Here is a 13670-nt window from a genome sequence, read left to right as displayed (position 1 = left end):
TACTGGGCCCAAAACAGAGCCTTGGGATACTCCACTGCATACTTCCCTCCATGAAGATGCAGTTCCATTGAGGACTACATGTTGAGTGCGGTGGGTCAGCCAGTTACGAATCCATCTGGTGGTGATGCTTTTTTTATTCTATTTAAATGCCACCCATCTGACTGTCAATCAACTCAGAGCAGCTTACAGCATCCTAAAAACACAGTATAAAACAACAAGAACGCTAAAACCATTTAAAAACATTCAGCGTTCAGGATTCAAACCTTAAAAAAATAACAAAAAAACTAGATTAAGAAGGGACCCATACATAAACAGAATGGAGGTGGCATCTTCTCTTAGTCTAAGTATAAAACATTGAGCAAAACTTTGTTGATGTTATTAGTTGCAAAGTCATGTCCAACCCATCAAAACTCCATGGAAAAATATTCCTCCAGGTCTTCCTGTCCTCTACCATCCTCTGGAGTCCATTGAAACTCATGCCGACTTCTTTGGTGACTCCATCCAGCCACCTCTGCCGTCCCCTTCTTTTTTGCCCTCCATCGTTCCCAGCATGAGGCTCTTCTCCAGGGAGTCCTTCCTTCTCATCAGGTGGCCAAAGTACTTGAGTTTCCTCTTCAGGATCTGGCCTTCTAAAGAGCAGTCAGGGTTGATCTCCTCTAGGACTGACCAGTTTGATCACCTTGCCATCCAAGGGACTCGCTTGAGCAAAACTATGTAGCCTAAATAAGACTTACCTAGCACTAACATTTCCCCCCCTTTCTTTTATCTTCCTTCCCCTCTTCACTCTTGCAGAAGCAAAAAAATCTTAAAACGAGCCACGATGCCCTAATAGCCAAGGGAGAAGAACTGAACTTGCAACTCAAAGAAGAACGTTCCAAGGGCCTCCACCTAGAGAGAGAATTACAGGCCACCAAATTTTCGAGACAACGGTTGGAAGAGGTGAAGAGGCAAATCTTTCTCTTTTTTTGCGGGTGGTATTTAAAAGAGTTTTTCCCAACGTTCTCAAGCGGAGCAGAACCAAAAATGTTTCGTGGAAGGGATCAATCAGTTAGCAGCGATCTTGATAATTTGAACCATCTGGTTTTGTGTAGCTTATCGCTAGCGGGAATCTGCCAGATCCGTGTTGGCAGACGTACGGTATTTACCCTCCGATAATTCTTATAACTCGTTCACACTGCATATTTTCCTTGCTATGTCAATGGTTCCCACCCAGAGTTCCTACTATTATTGTGCCGCAATAGGATTCATATGAATCCGAGCGATATAAAGGCCAATCACGAAGAGGCTATGAGTTCTAGTCTTGTTTTAGGAATGAAAAGCTGGCTGGGTAACTTTGACCTAATCACCAGGAGATGGTGAGTTCTAGCCCTGCCTTAGGCATGAAAGCTGGCTGGAAGACTTTGGGCCAATCATTGAGAGACTGTGAGTTCTAGTGTCACTTTAGGAATGAAAACTGGCTAAGGAACTTGGAGCCAATCATTGGAAGAAAGTGAATTCTAGTCCCACCTTAGGCATGAAAGCCGCCTAGAAGACTTTGGCCAATCACCAGGAGACAGTGAGTTCTAGTTCCACCTTAGCCATAAAAATCAGCTGGGTGGCTTTGGGCCAATCACTCTCTCATCTCGATTCATCTCACAGGGTGGTTGTTGTGGGAAAAATAGGAGAAGGAGGGAGTATTCGGCATATTGGATGCCTTGCGTTGTGTATAAAATATATTAAAGGCTGGATAGAATAAATAAATAAAAATCAAACCTGACGATACGTTCATCTCATCCCAGAGAACTAACACGTTCGTCAGTGAAGCATTCTTGTTAATACTGTATTTTTCGGACTATAAGATGCACCGGAGTATAAGATGCACCAAGATTTTGAAGAGGTAAATTTTAAAAAAAGGGTTTCGCCCTCCCCGGCCCTCAGGAATACTCTGCAGGCCTCCCAAACCCTCTGCGTGTCCATTTTTGTGAAAAACGGGATGGGGGGGGGTTGGGTTTCAGGAGGCCAAAAATGCTGCATTCAATGTATAAGACGCACTCAGATTTTAACCCTCTATTTTTTGGGGGTGGGTGGGGGGAAAGGTGCATCTTATACTCTATAAAATACGGTATTTTTGACGGAGGGACCATTGTAATCTGCCTTGTCCTTTGGTGACATCAGAGCAGCTAAGGTGATAATAAGGGACCATCAGTCCCTCTTTGGCAAAAGAAAGCAAGTGACACAGATACCTAGCCAGGAAACCTATTGGACATTAGTAATTGTTGCTTTTGTCACCTTACGCGATGAATTCCCCCCCCCCCCCGCTAACATTCTTTTTCATTCCAGCTGCAAGACAGAATTAATGATTTGGAAAAAGAGAGGGACCTTTTAAAGGAAAACTATGATAAATTATATCACAGGTAAACTATAACGAATGGAGTAATTTCTTTTAAACTCTGATTATTATTATTTTTTAAACGTTCTCGGCGAAAATAATCCAACTCGGAAATATTGATATGTAATCTTGAACTCAATGACCTGGATTGGCGGGAGCGGGTGAAGTTGCTAATGCCTTAGAAAAGCGATTTCAAGAATCTTGTCCGTCTCCGCTTTCTCATTAATATTATTCGGGGAGCCTTCTAGGGTGACTAAGCTGCTCCTGAGTGGGAGAACTTCCTTTGGGTCCGGTTATGGTCCTTAGGAACTGCTGACCATGTTCTCCACTACATCGGTCTTTTAACTTTTACAAGATTGAACCCTGATCTGGAGGCCACTTGCCCAGCCGGCAGTCTCATCAATCTCTCCTTCTTTTTTCCTTTTCCTTTTGTGTTTTAGTTCTGTTCCCTTCTGTCCTTTTCTTTCTTGCCTCTGGAAAGAAAGGAACATAAGTGGGGAGATTACAGGGATGGGGCAAAGCTTTGCAGCGGGATTAGTTTCCACCCATTGCTTCTTGTTCTACCCTCAGGTGCTTTGGAGAATAGCTTAACTCCCTCTTCTTTGTGGCAGCCCCTGAGATATTGGAACACTGCAATCATGTCTCCCCTAGTCCTTCTTTTCATTAAACTAGACATACCCAGTTCCTGCAACCGTTCTTCATGTTTTAGCCTCCAATTCCCTAATCATCTTTGCTGCTCTTCTCTGCACTCTTTCTAGAGTCTCCACATCTTTTTTACATCGTGGCAACCAAAACTGAATTCATTATTCCAAGCGTGGCCTTACCAAGGCCTTATAAAGTGGTATAGTCAAGCTTGACTCCCTCTTCTTTGTGGCAGTCCCTGAGATATTGGGATACTGCTATCATGTCTCCCCTAGTCCTTCTTTTCACTAGACTTCTTCTTGTGCCATATCCGTCATTGGACGTTGGCAATCATGTTGGCGATCCTATTTTTATCAACAGCCGCACGAAAAAGCACTGTTGAGTTTTGTCCAAACCGGTCCCTTCGATTTTGAAGCCACGATGTTCTTCTTCTGCCTGGACCTCTTTTGCTTTCAATCTTTCCCTGGAGGATTAAGTGAAAAATGCTGTATCTCACTAGACCAGACCTACCCAATTCCTGCAACCGTTCTTCGTTATCTTTTAACCTCCCATCCCCTAATCATCTTTGCTACTCTTCTCTGCATTCTTTTCTCAAGATCTCTCTTATATCGTGACGATCAAAACTGGATGCAGTATTCTAAGTGATCCTTACAGTCTTGAAAAAAAACAGTTTTTCGGAAGTGTTCTTCTTCTGGGGGAACCTGGAGCAATAAATACTTTACTCCCCCACCTCCCTCCCTCCCAGAATCTCTGCCCTGTTGTACAGATAATGTAGTCCTTCCACGCTCCGAGGATGAACCATCCATTTCAGGCAGCCAGTGGAAGGGGAGTGGGGGAGGTTGAATGCCCCTTTCTTCCCTCCAGCTTTTACCCAGCAACATCTCAATTTCCTGAAAAATGCCGACTCCAGTACCGAGCCAAGCGGAACGTCGTTTTGACTTTTCGGGTGCCAGAAACGCCTTGGGCTGGCACCGTGGCTGCACTTGATATTTCTATAAAAGTTGCTTCGAGGTAATAGTCTGTGCAAATTCTGTCAGCGGTGCTTAATATCACATAAATAAAAAATTAGGGAGCTAAACCTACGGAACATGAAATGAGATCAGGCGCTGAATTCATTTTCTGGTGCCGAACAGAAAATTGAAGCAATTACAGTCAATTTGCAGGGGCTTAATGAGGAAACACCTGATTGTGAAGCAAGACACGGCACCAGAAGAAGCCTCTAGTTGCAGGGGGGGGGGGGGGGGGGCGGAGAGAGAAAGAGAATATGTATATGTGTATATCAGTCTGTCTGTCTCCCCCACCCACACCCTTGCTCCCTTCCTCAATTTTATCTATCTGTCTATCTATCTGTTTGTCTGTCCTTCCATCCATCTTATCTATCTCTCTGTCCATCCATCCAACTATGGCACAGTCATCGTAACTGTGAATGGTCACTCAATGAACTGTTGTAAGTTGAGGACTACCTGTATGTATGTGTGTGTGTGTGTGTGTGTCTGTCTGTCTGTCTGTCTCTGTCTGTCTATATCTACCTACTTACCTACCCATCCATCCATCCATCGATCTAGTCTATCTATCATCTATCTATCTATCTATCTATCTATCTATCTATCTATCTATCTATCTATCTATCTATCTATCTATCTATCTATCATCTATCTTTAATATCTATAAATCCATTTTCTCTCTCCATCCATATATTTACTTACCTACTTACATCTCTTTCTCTGTATCTCTCTCTCTAATCTATACATCTATCATTCTCTCTCCATCCATATCTATCTATCTATCTATCTATCTATCTATCTATCTATCTATCTATCTATCTATCATCATCTATCTATCTATCTATCTATCTATCGTATCTATCTATCTACTGTATCTATCTACTGTATCTATCTATCTATCTATCTATCTATCTATCTATCTATCTATCTATCTATCACCTACTGTATCTATCTCTCATATGTGAATCTATCTGTCTGTCTGTCTGTCAGTTTACCTGTCTACCTATTTACCTCATCTTCCTCATCTTCCTACCTACCTACTTATCTATGTATATATGCATGTGTCTATATATATGTGTATATGTGTGTATAAATCTAGGCCAACTCTGTTGTTCATCCCACAAAACTTTTTGTGTGTGACCCATCGTTGCAGCCTGCGAAAGGCACCTCAATCTCCCGTCCCTTTTCCTGCTGAGGGACCCTTGGTGCTGTCTGAACCTGGTCGTTTTCTCGCCCTACCTTTCATTATCCAAACATCAGTGCCCTGATAATGTTACCTAGTTTGCAAGAAAAGAGCCAAGTTCAGAGAGCCTGGAGGGCCTCTCGTTTCAACCCTGAGCCACAAATGTTCTCCTTTCTTGGCTTGTCCTGACGATCAAGGTCCTTTCTCTGCCCTGGCTTCCAGCTTCCATCTTTTTGGGGATTGGGGACCATTTCACGGAGGCCCTCCATATGCATAAGAGAGCAAAGTATGTTTACCTATGCCCGTGCCTTGGGTTTTCATTCCCCCCACCTTTTTTTTTTTTTCTTGGTCGTATTCAATTTCTCAGTGCCTTCGGGGTGACCCACGACCAGCAGTGGAAGCTGAAGGAGCAGCAGCTGAAACGGCAGATCGCTCAGCTCGAGGCGGCTTTAAAAGCAGATTTAGCCGAAAAAAACAATATCCTGGACAGAATCAGAATGGAACGAGGTATATACCTGTGCGCCCTAAATGTGCCGATGTCATTTTGAGTTTTAAGTGGTGGAGAAGATCCAGGAACAGAACAAAGGTGCTGTGCACCAGGCCAGCTTGGTCTGCTGTCCAATTTTATTTTGTTTTTTTTTTCTGACTAGCTCAGGGCAAAAGAGGGGCCACCCTTCCTGTCTTTTTGCTACTAAATCATTTTAACTAGTAACAGGAATCCAAATTGTGAGTCTTCTGGTTCAAAGTCCTTGGTTTACCCCTTGATTCTTACCGGTCTCAGGTACCCTGAATAGACAGTATCAGAAGCATCTTCTTCTTCTTCTTCTTCCTCCTCCTCCTCCCCCTCCTCCTCCTCCTCCTCCTCCTCCTCCTCCTCCTCCTCCTCCTCCTCCTCCTCCTCCTTCTCCTCCTCCTCCTCCTCCTCTTCCTCCTCCTCCTCTTCTTTTTCTATCTTCTATATATATAATCTACATCTTCTTTCATATATATATATATATATATATATATATATATATATATATATATATATATATATATATATATATATTTGTGTTGTAATTGTACTGATAAATAAATAAAGGGAGTATCAGTACAATTACAACACAAATATAAAAAGGCAACAGTAAAAATAAAAATGTGGTTTTCTGCCTGCATGGTCTTTGTGATAAGCCAAGGACAGAAAGAGGGAGTAGTGACCTTCCTCCCATATTTAGTCATACCAGGGGTTGTAACATAAATACATACATACATATATATATATATGTATGTATGTATGTATGTATGTATGTATGTATGTATGTATGTATGTATATATATATATATATATATATATATATATATATATATATATATATATATATATATATATATATATATATATACATACACATACTGAGAGCATCTGCACCAAAGACAAATTCCTTGTGTGTCCAATCACACTTGGTCAATAAAGAATCCTATTCTATTCCTATTCTATTCTATTTAATTCTATTCTATTCTAAATACTATTCTGTTCTATTCTAAATACTATTCTATTCTATTTATTTATATTCTATTCTATTCTATTTATTTATATTCTATTCTAAATACTATTCTATTCCATTCTAACCATTGATGAAAGCTATTCCATGTTGAATAAGTACTCTGTATCTCCTTTATCTTTTATTTTCTATCCATCTCTGCACAGTCCAATATTTTCCAATGAGAAAAGGCACAATTGTCCCTCATACCATACAAAAATCAAAACTTGTACACCCACACACCCAGAGAGAGAGGGGGGGGGGGGAATAAAGATATATATTTTTCATGTAGCTTAGATTTCGCAAAACGGCAGCGAAGATGTAAATCTGGATTGAATTGTAGCAGGACTAACAAATAGAAACGTTGAGTTTGATGGCTTTCTCTTTGCAAATGCTTCCCCTCCCCCATCCTCTTCTAAAAGGGGACAACCCCCCCCCCCCCCAGCTTTACTTCGAATTGTTGATGATTCTTAATCACCGCAAAGGAAACCAATTGGCTCTGGAGTCGATTGCCTTCTTCAGTGAATGGAGCAAACTTTCTTGTTTCGTTCGCTCTCGATTTCATTCACCGTTTACGGGAAGGACCCTTCTGATCCTTTGCAAATTTGTTTGGACAGGAAGAGCTGTTTTGATCCCTTGCCTGCTTCCCGACTCCCCTCCCTTCTCCCTTCTCTCCCTTCAGCTTTTGCCGATGAGTTTCAGGTTTTATTATCCTTTCGGGCTGGAACATTTCAATGCTGTTTTAAGGCTGAAAAAATTAATTGCAGACTTAAGAGCCTTTGTCTTCCCGTTCTTTGCAACGTGGAATGCAGAGGTCGTCACCCCTCATTGTATTGATAACAGATGATGATATTAGCGCAAACAGTTTTTGACAGGCTGTTTGTTTTATCGGTAGATTATCTTAATCTTTGTTTTCTTAAGAGCCTGTCCTTTTACAAGGCTAAGACCCTCTGATCGGTTTTTTTTTTAAAATCTTGTTTTAAATTAAACTGCAATCCCACCCTCCAGAAGTTACATTCCTCCCCTGGAAGCGTTTTATAGGCAAATATAGATGGTTTCCGACTTAAGACCGCAGTGGAGGCTTTCAGTTGCTAAGTGAGGTTTCTGTTAACCAAGCGTTGCCCCATTTTACGACTTTTTCTTGCCACGGTTGTTAAGTGAATCACTGCAGTTCTAACATTCTGCCGGGTATAAAAAAAATGACTTTTCTTCTCCCCCCCCCCCTTTTTTTTTTGAGATCAAACTGAAAAGCTGGCCCAGGAGAATCAGGAGCTGCGAATGCGCTGCCTCGAACAGAAGCAACAACTGGACCAGTTGAAGGCCCGCCTGCATTTTTTCACCAAGGTGAATTTTTTTTTCCTCCTCGTTTTAGAGAATGATTTAAGAGAAATAGAGCTTTTTTAATTAAAAAATAAATAAATATTTTTATATATATAAATGGCTCTGTGTGTGTGCGTTCCAGCATAATTCTGGAACGCCTCGAGCAATTTCAACCAAACTTGGTACACAGATTACTTACCCTCTGGAGACAAATACTGTGGGGGTAAGACACCCCTAATCCCCCTTGGGCAGGTTTTTTTTTTGGGTAAGATACAGCCTGTTGTGCCTTCAAATGGCTTCTACTGTACTGCCTTAAAATGACTTCTACTGTACAGCGCTGTGGAGTTGGCATGATAAAGGCTTCACAGTGCCCCACAGGACTCCCTCTGGTAAGGGGCAAAATCCAACATTAGAAATTGTGGCGACGTTCATGGAAGGAGGTTTGGGATAAATAAATTCCCAGGCAACGCCGGTTTATTAGCTAGTCTAACATACAAAGAGAATACAAAAGTAAATATTAGGGAAACTGAGGAAGGAAAAAGGGAAGTGGATAGTGGGGGTAAAGCAAGGGAAAAAATAAAAAAAGGCATTGACTTCTGAATCCTTTGGTGTAATAAAATAAGGCATTAACATCTACACTCAATTTTTTACTTTTTCATAATCATGGAAATTAGCCATTTCTATATCATCAAATCTTATCTAATTGGTAAAACCCAAAATCAGAGTTTCGGATTTCTGCCACCTCAAGCACAAAGTCCAGAAGTGGTTTCCAAGTAGAAATAAAGGTATGGGAGATGGGGGGAGAAGCTTTCTATATTTTATGCAAATGCTTCTTTCTTAAAAGCCCCGAACCGAATAACGGAGGATACGACAGTGTTCATTTATTTATGCTGTCCAGCTAGAATGTCATGTTTGGTGTAAACGCAAGAGAGAGTCTTCCCTCCATTATTCATTTCTTGAAGAGAACCTTTTTGTTAATTATTTCTCTGTTTCAGGAGAATGATGTCGATGTGGCCGACCTCAGTGAGGCTCTCACGCTCCTCAAGGTAAGTAGCTCAAGTGCTCACAGCCCCTCCCCCCCTCAAGCTTTTTCTCTTCTCGCCCAATGTGAGCCTGCATACATCTGGGTTTTGAGATGACGTCTTCTCATACTTTGTGCCAACCCTTTGCGGGCTCATGTTTCTTTGCTCGAATGTGTCCACTGCATCTCTTTCCTCCAAAAAGACAGAAAGGTAGTGGGACGGGACAGGATGGGATATAGAAATAGAAATGAAGACTAGACTAGACTAGACTAGACTAGACTAGACTAGAATAGAATAGAATAGAATAGAATAGAATAGAATAGAATAGAATAGAATAGAATAGAATCAGCATTGGAAGGGACCTTGGAGGTCTTCTAGTCCAGCCCCCTGCTCAAGACCCTATACCATTCCAGACAAGTGACTGTCTAGTCTCTTCTTAAAAACCTCCAGTGATGGAGTACCTTAAACTTCTGAAGGCAAGCCGTTCCACTGGTTAATTGTCCCTCACTGTTAGGAAGTTTCTCCTTAATTCCAGGTTGCTTCTTTCGTTCATTGGTTTCCAACCATTATTTTCTTGTTTGATATTAATATAAATATACTGTACATAAATTAAGGTGGGTCCATCCAAAATGATTCAGGCCTGTGGCTTCCATTTATATATCTAAGAAAGCTTCATTTATAAAGGGATGGATGGATGGATGGAGAGGGAAGGGGGAGAGAGAGAGAGAGAGAGAGAGAAAGGAAGGAAGGAAGGAAGGAAGGAAGGAAGGAAGGAAGGAAGGAAGGAAGGCACATGTCTGAATCATCTTGGATGCACCCACCTTAAATGTAGCATTCTACAAGCATGGGGTCCTTTTCTCATTATTTCAGACCTCTGTTTAACATCAGATGCAACAACAAAGTCATTTGCAACACCTTGGAAAGGGTAATAAACCTGGTATAGCCCCACCCCACCTGACATCTTCCAGATGTGTCCGATCGCAATTTCCATAATTTTCAGCCAGCCCCGCCCGTGAGAATTACGGGAATTTTAGGCCAGCACATCTGGAGAAAGTCCCAGCTCCAGGGAGTGGGCAGAGTCTGCCCATTCTCCAGCGCACCACAGATTATGCATTGATCTTCCGTCTGACGTAGGGAAACGCCATGCTAGACAGGACCTTTTGCGTGCATCTGAGTTCATGCCCACGCCGATATCGAAACTCGACAGAATGGAGTTTATAAATTGACAGAACCATTAATTCCCGTGACTGGGAGATTTGCAATTCAGTTTGCAATGCTAACTAGAGGTAAATTCTGTTGCTTTAGATATGCAGGAAATTTGCAGCCTCAGTTTTTATCTGCAGATATCATACCAGCTCTCATTGAAATGACTCTTGGATTCCTTTGAACTCGTTTGAAACTTATTTCTGAATAAAGATGTGTATAGGATTTGGCTCAAAGCAGATTGCTAATTAGTTCTGAGTTCCATTTTTTTTATCCCGCTGAGCACTGAGAAAGAAAAAAAGCTTGGTCTTTTCAACACAGATTTATTTTAATGCCGAAAAGAGAGAGGTCCATTTATTACAATTAAAATGAAAGGGTGTTTTTTTTTTAAATTATAAAAAAAAACTAATTATGAAGCTGTCAACTTTCACAACCTAGGTTCATAGGCAGCAAGCAAGCGGAGACCTTGGGTTTTTGGAGAAAGTAGAAGATGACAGCCAAAAGGACGTTGAGCTTTCCCTGCGTGATCTTCAGGCACTTCATGCAGAAACTGTTCAAGAACTTGAAAAGACCCGCAATATGTTAATTGTGCAGCATAAAATTAACAAAGACTATCAGGTACTTAATTTTCTCTCACTCCCGTTGAACGTGAAATATCTCCGTCATTGTGCTTGGCTCACTGTTTCGTGTTTTTTTTTTAAATCTCACGATGAAGATTAATGAATCCAATATTTTATGTGGTAACTAACCAAATCTTAATGAGTTGAACTCTACTAGACTTCACTCTTCAAATAAACTTTTCGTTTTAATAGTCTAATGCCAGCATGCGTCACTCCTCCTTGGTTTTTTTAGCAAGTGGTTTCTAGCCCCCAACCCCCACAAAAAAAATACTAATTAAATTAAATGTTTGGGTCTCCTGAAGCCCAGCAAATAAAGGATCTTAAAAGTTAGGTTTGGGGATAAATGGCTTAATTTTAAGATTACGTACTCTGTTTCCCTGAAAATAAGATCTCCCCGGATAATAAGCCCAGTTGGGCTTTTGAGTGCATGGGCTAAAATAAGCCCTCCCTGAAAATACTGCAACATAGCAGAAGCTGTGAGGTGACCTTGCTTGCCACCTCCTGCACCTCAAAAATAATAATACCTCACTGAAAATAGTCAGACATCAGTGCGGCAGACGAACAGCTGGAGCCTGTTCCCAGTGTGCGCATGAGCAAAGTTGCCAGACAAAGGGAACAGCTAAAGAACAGGGGTCAACTTGGGAGTAAGGCCACAGGTGGACGATGAATGGCCCCTCCCAGAGGAAATAAAAGAGGAGCAAAAGGGGAGTGGAGTTTGCAGGAGACAATTAGTTTGCTTAATTGGTTCGTGACTCTCTGAGACTCCTTGCCAAGTTTTGCAGATATTGACCTGGCAGCTCTCCAAGCCAGATAAGGTCTGTGACTATAAATCCTCCCTTGAAAGACTTTGCTGGATGTGAATGAGCAGAATTCACCGTCAATTAATAAAATAGGTTTTTGTCGGGACCAGGAGTTTGCTCCATGCTCTCGGGAAGCCTCGGTCAGAACAGTATTGGGATAAAGGACATTCTTGGGGAAAGGACATTCGTGGGCGAACTCTGCTTGGCGCAAAGCGTGGCCTCACGTTCTGTTCTTCCTTGCCTCACCAGGCCGAAGTTGAATCCGTGACGCAAAAAATGGAGGCTTCGCAGCAAGATTACGAGTTAAAGCTGGAACACTACGTCCACCTTCTTGACGTTAGAGCTGCCCGTATTAGAAAATTAGAAGGTATATCGGCCAGAATTCAGATTTTACAGCAGAAAATTACCATGGGGGTGGGGTGGGGGGATAAATAAGGAGATGAGGAAATCGGCTGTCGGGATTAGCTCTTGACCACACATTTGATTGTGTTTCCTTGGGAAAAAACATGAGAATGCCTTTGGTGTAAACCAAGACTTGTGGAAAGAAATACAGGTAATCCTTGACTTACAACCATTCATTTGGTGTCCTTTTGAACGGCACTGAAAAAGTGAGTTATGTCCATTTTTCAAGCAAGGTCAATGGGGGAAGCCAGATCTGCTTAACAACTCCACGATTTACTCTGCATCTGCAGTGGTTTGTTTGACAACAATGGCAAAAATGGTTGTAAAATGAGGCCCAATTCATTTAAGAATTGCTTCTCTTAGCAGTGGAAAATTTGGGCTCAGTTGTCGTAAGCTGAGGACTACATAGAATAAAGTATTTTAAGAATATGGAAAAAGAGAGTTGGAAGGGACCTTGGAGGTCTTCTAGTCCAACCCCCTGCCTAGGCAGGAAACCCTATACCGTTTCAGACAAATGGCTATCCAACATCTTTTTAAAGACTTCCAGTGTTGGGGCATTCACAACTTCTGGAGGCAACTTCTGTTCCACTGATTAATTGTTCTAACTGTCAGGAAATTTCCCCTCAGTTCTAAATTGCTTCTCTCCTTGATTAGTTTCCACCCATTGCTTCTTGTTCTACCCTCAGGTGCTTTGGAGAATAGCCTGACTCCCTCTTCTTTGTGGCAACCCCTGAGATATTGGAACACTGCTATCATGTCTCCCGTAGTCCTTCTTTTCATCAAACTATACATACCCAGTTCCTGCAACCGTTCTTCACATGTTTTAGCCTCCAATCCCCTAATCCTCTTTGTTGCTCTTCTCTGGACTCTTTCCAGAATCTCAACATAATATTTATAAGCTTAGAATTGTCCATTTCTGAGGAAAGCAGCAAAGGAAAATGTAACTCTCAGCCCCAATTAATTCACATCCTGTTCTTTACCTTAAACAGCCCAGCTGAAGGATATCGCTTACGGGACCAAACAGTACAAGTTTCGACCCGAAATGATAGCCGATGAACCGGCGGATGACTTTGACGAAACGGCTCATTTGGAAAGAGGCGAGAACCTCTTTGAGATCCACATCAGCCGGGTTGTGTTTTCCCCGGAAGCAACCCAATCTTTTGGGGACCAAGAGCCCGTCACCTTCTGTACTTACGCCTTTTACGATTTCGAACTGCAGACCACGCCGGTCGTTCAAGGACTCAGCCCGGCCTATAATTTCACTTCTCAGTATCTCGTGCGGGTGGACGATGACTTTTTGCAGCATCTGCAGAGAAGCGCCACTGCCCTCGAAATCCATCTCGCTCACGGCATAGACTTCGAAACGGCGGCTGCCTGCCGGCTAAGGTTCCATGAAATCCTGGAAAAAAACGGCAGAGTCTGTGGTTCCGCCATCTTGATTGGTAGGTTGGCATTGAAGCTGCATTTTTGGATCGCTTTGGTAAACTGTTTAAAAACAAAAATGGTATATTTAGCAACCAGCCTCTATGATTACCTAAATCAGGGGTGTCAAACTCGATTATATTGAGCCAGGAATGTGTTTGACC

The 13670-nt window shown here is 42.0% G+C and overlaps 1 protein-coding gene across 4 annotated transcripts in view; it reads left to right on the top strand.

Moving 5' to 3' along the window:
* Window positions 1–13670, top strand: part of RPGRIP1L (RPGRIP1 like) — a 59456-nt gene that overhangs the window by 12983 nt on the left and 32803 nt on the right. For all 4 annotated transcript variants that reach the window (XM_081963599.1, XM_081963598.1, XM_081963596.1 and 1 more), the window contains exons 8-15: window positions 793–939; window positions 2320–2393; window positions 5565–5704; window positions 7955–8061; window positions 9033–9083; window positions 10701–10880; window positions 11932–12049; window positions 13074–13526. In XM_081963599.1, coding sequence (XP_081819725.1) covers window positions 793–939; window positions 2320–2393; window positions 5565–5704; window positions 7955–8061; window positions 9033–9083; window positions 10701–10880; window positions 11932–12049; window positions 13074–13526 — 1270 coding nt within the window. The remainder of the gene's footprint in view (window positions 1–792; window positions 940–2319; window positions 2394–5564; window positions 5705–7954; window positions 8062–9032; window positions 9084–10700; window positions 10881–11931; window positions 12050–13073; window positions 13527–13670) is intronic.

Source organism: Natrix helvetica (genome assembly GCF_964273705.1).
Source record: "Natrix helvetica genome assembly, chromosome: 10".
NCBI classification, from domain to species: domain Eukaryota; kingdom Metazoa; phylum Chordata; class Lepidosauria; order Squamata; family Natricidae; genus Natrix; species Natrix helvetica.
This window is presented reverse-complemented; position numbering and strand designations above follow the sequence as displayed.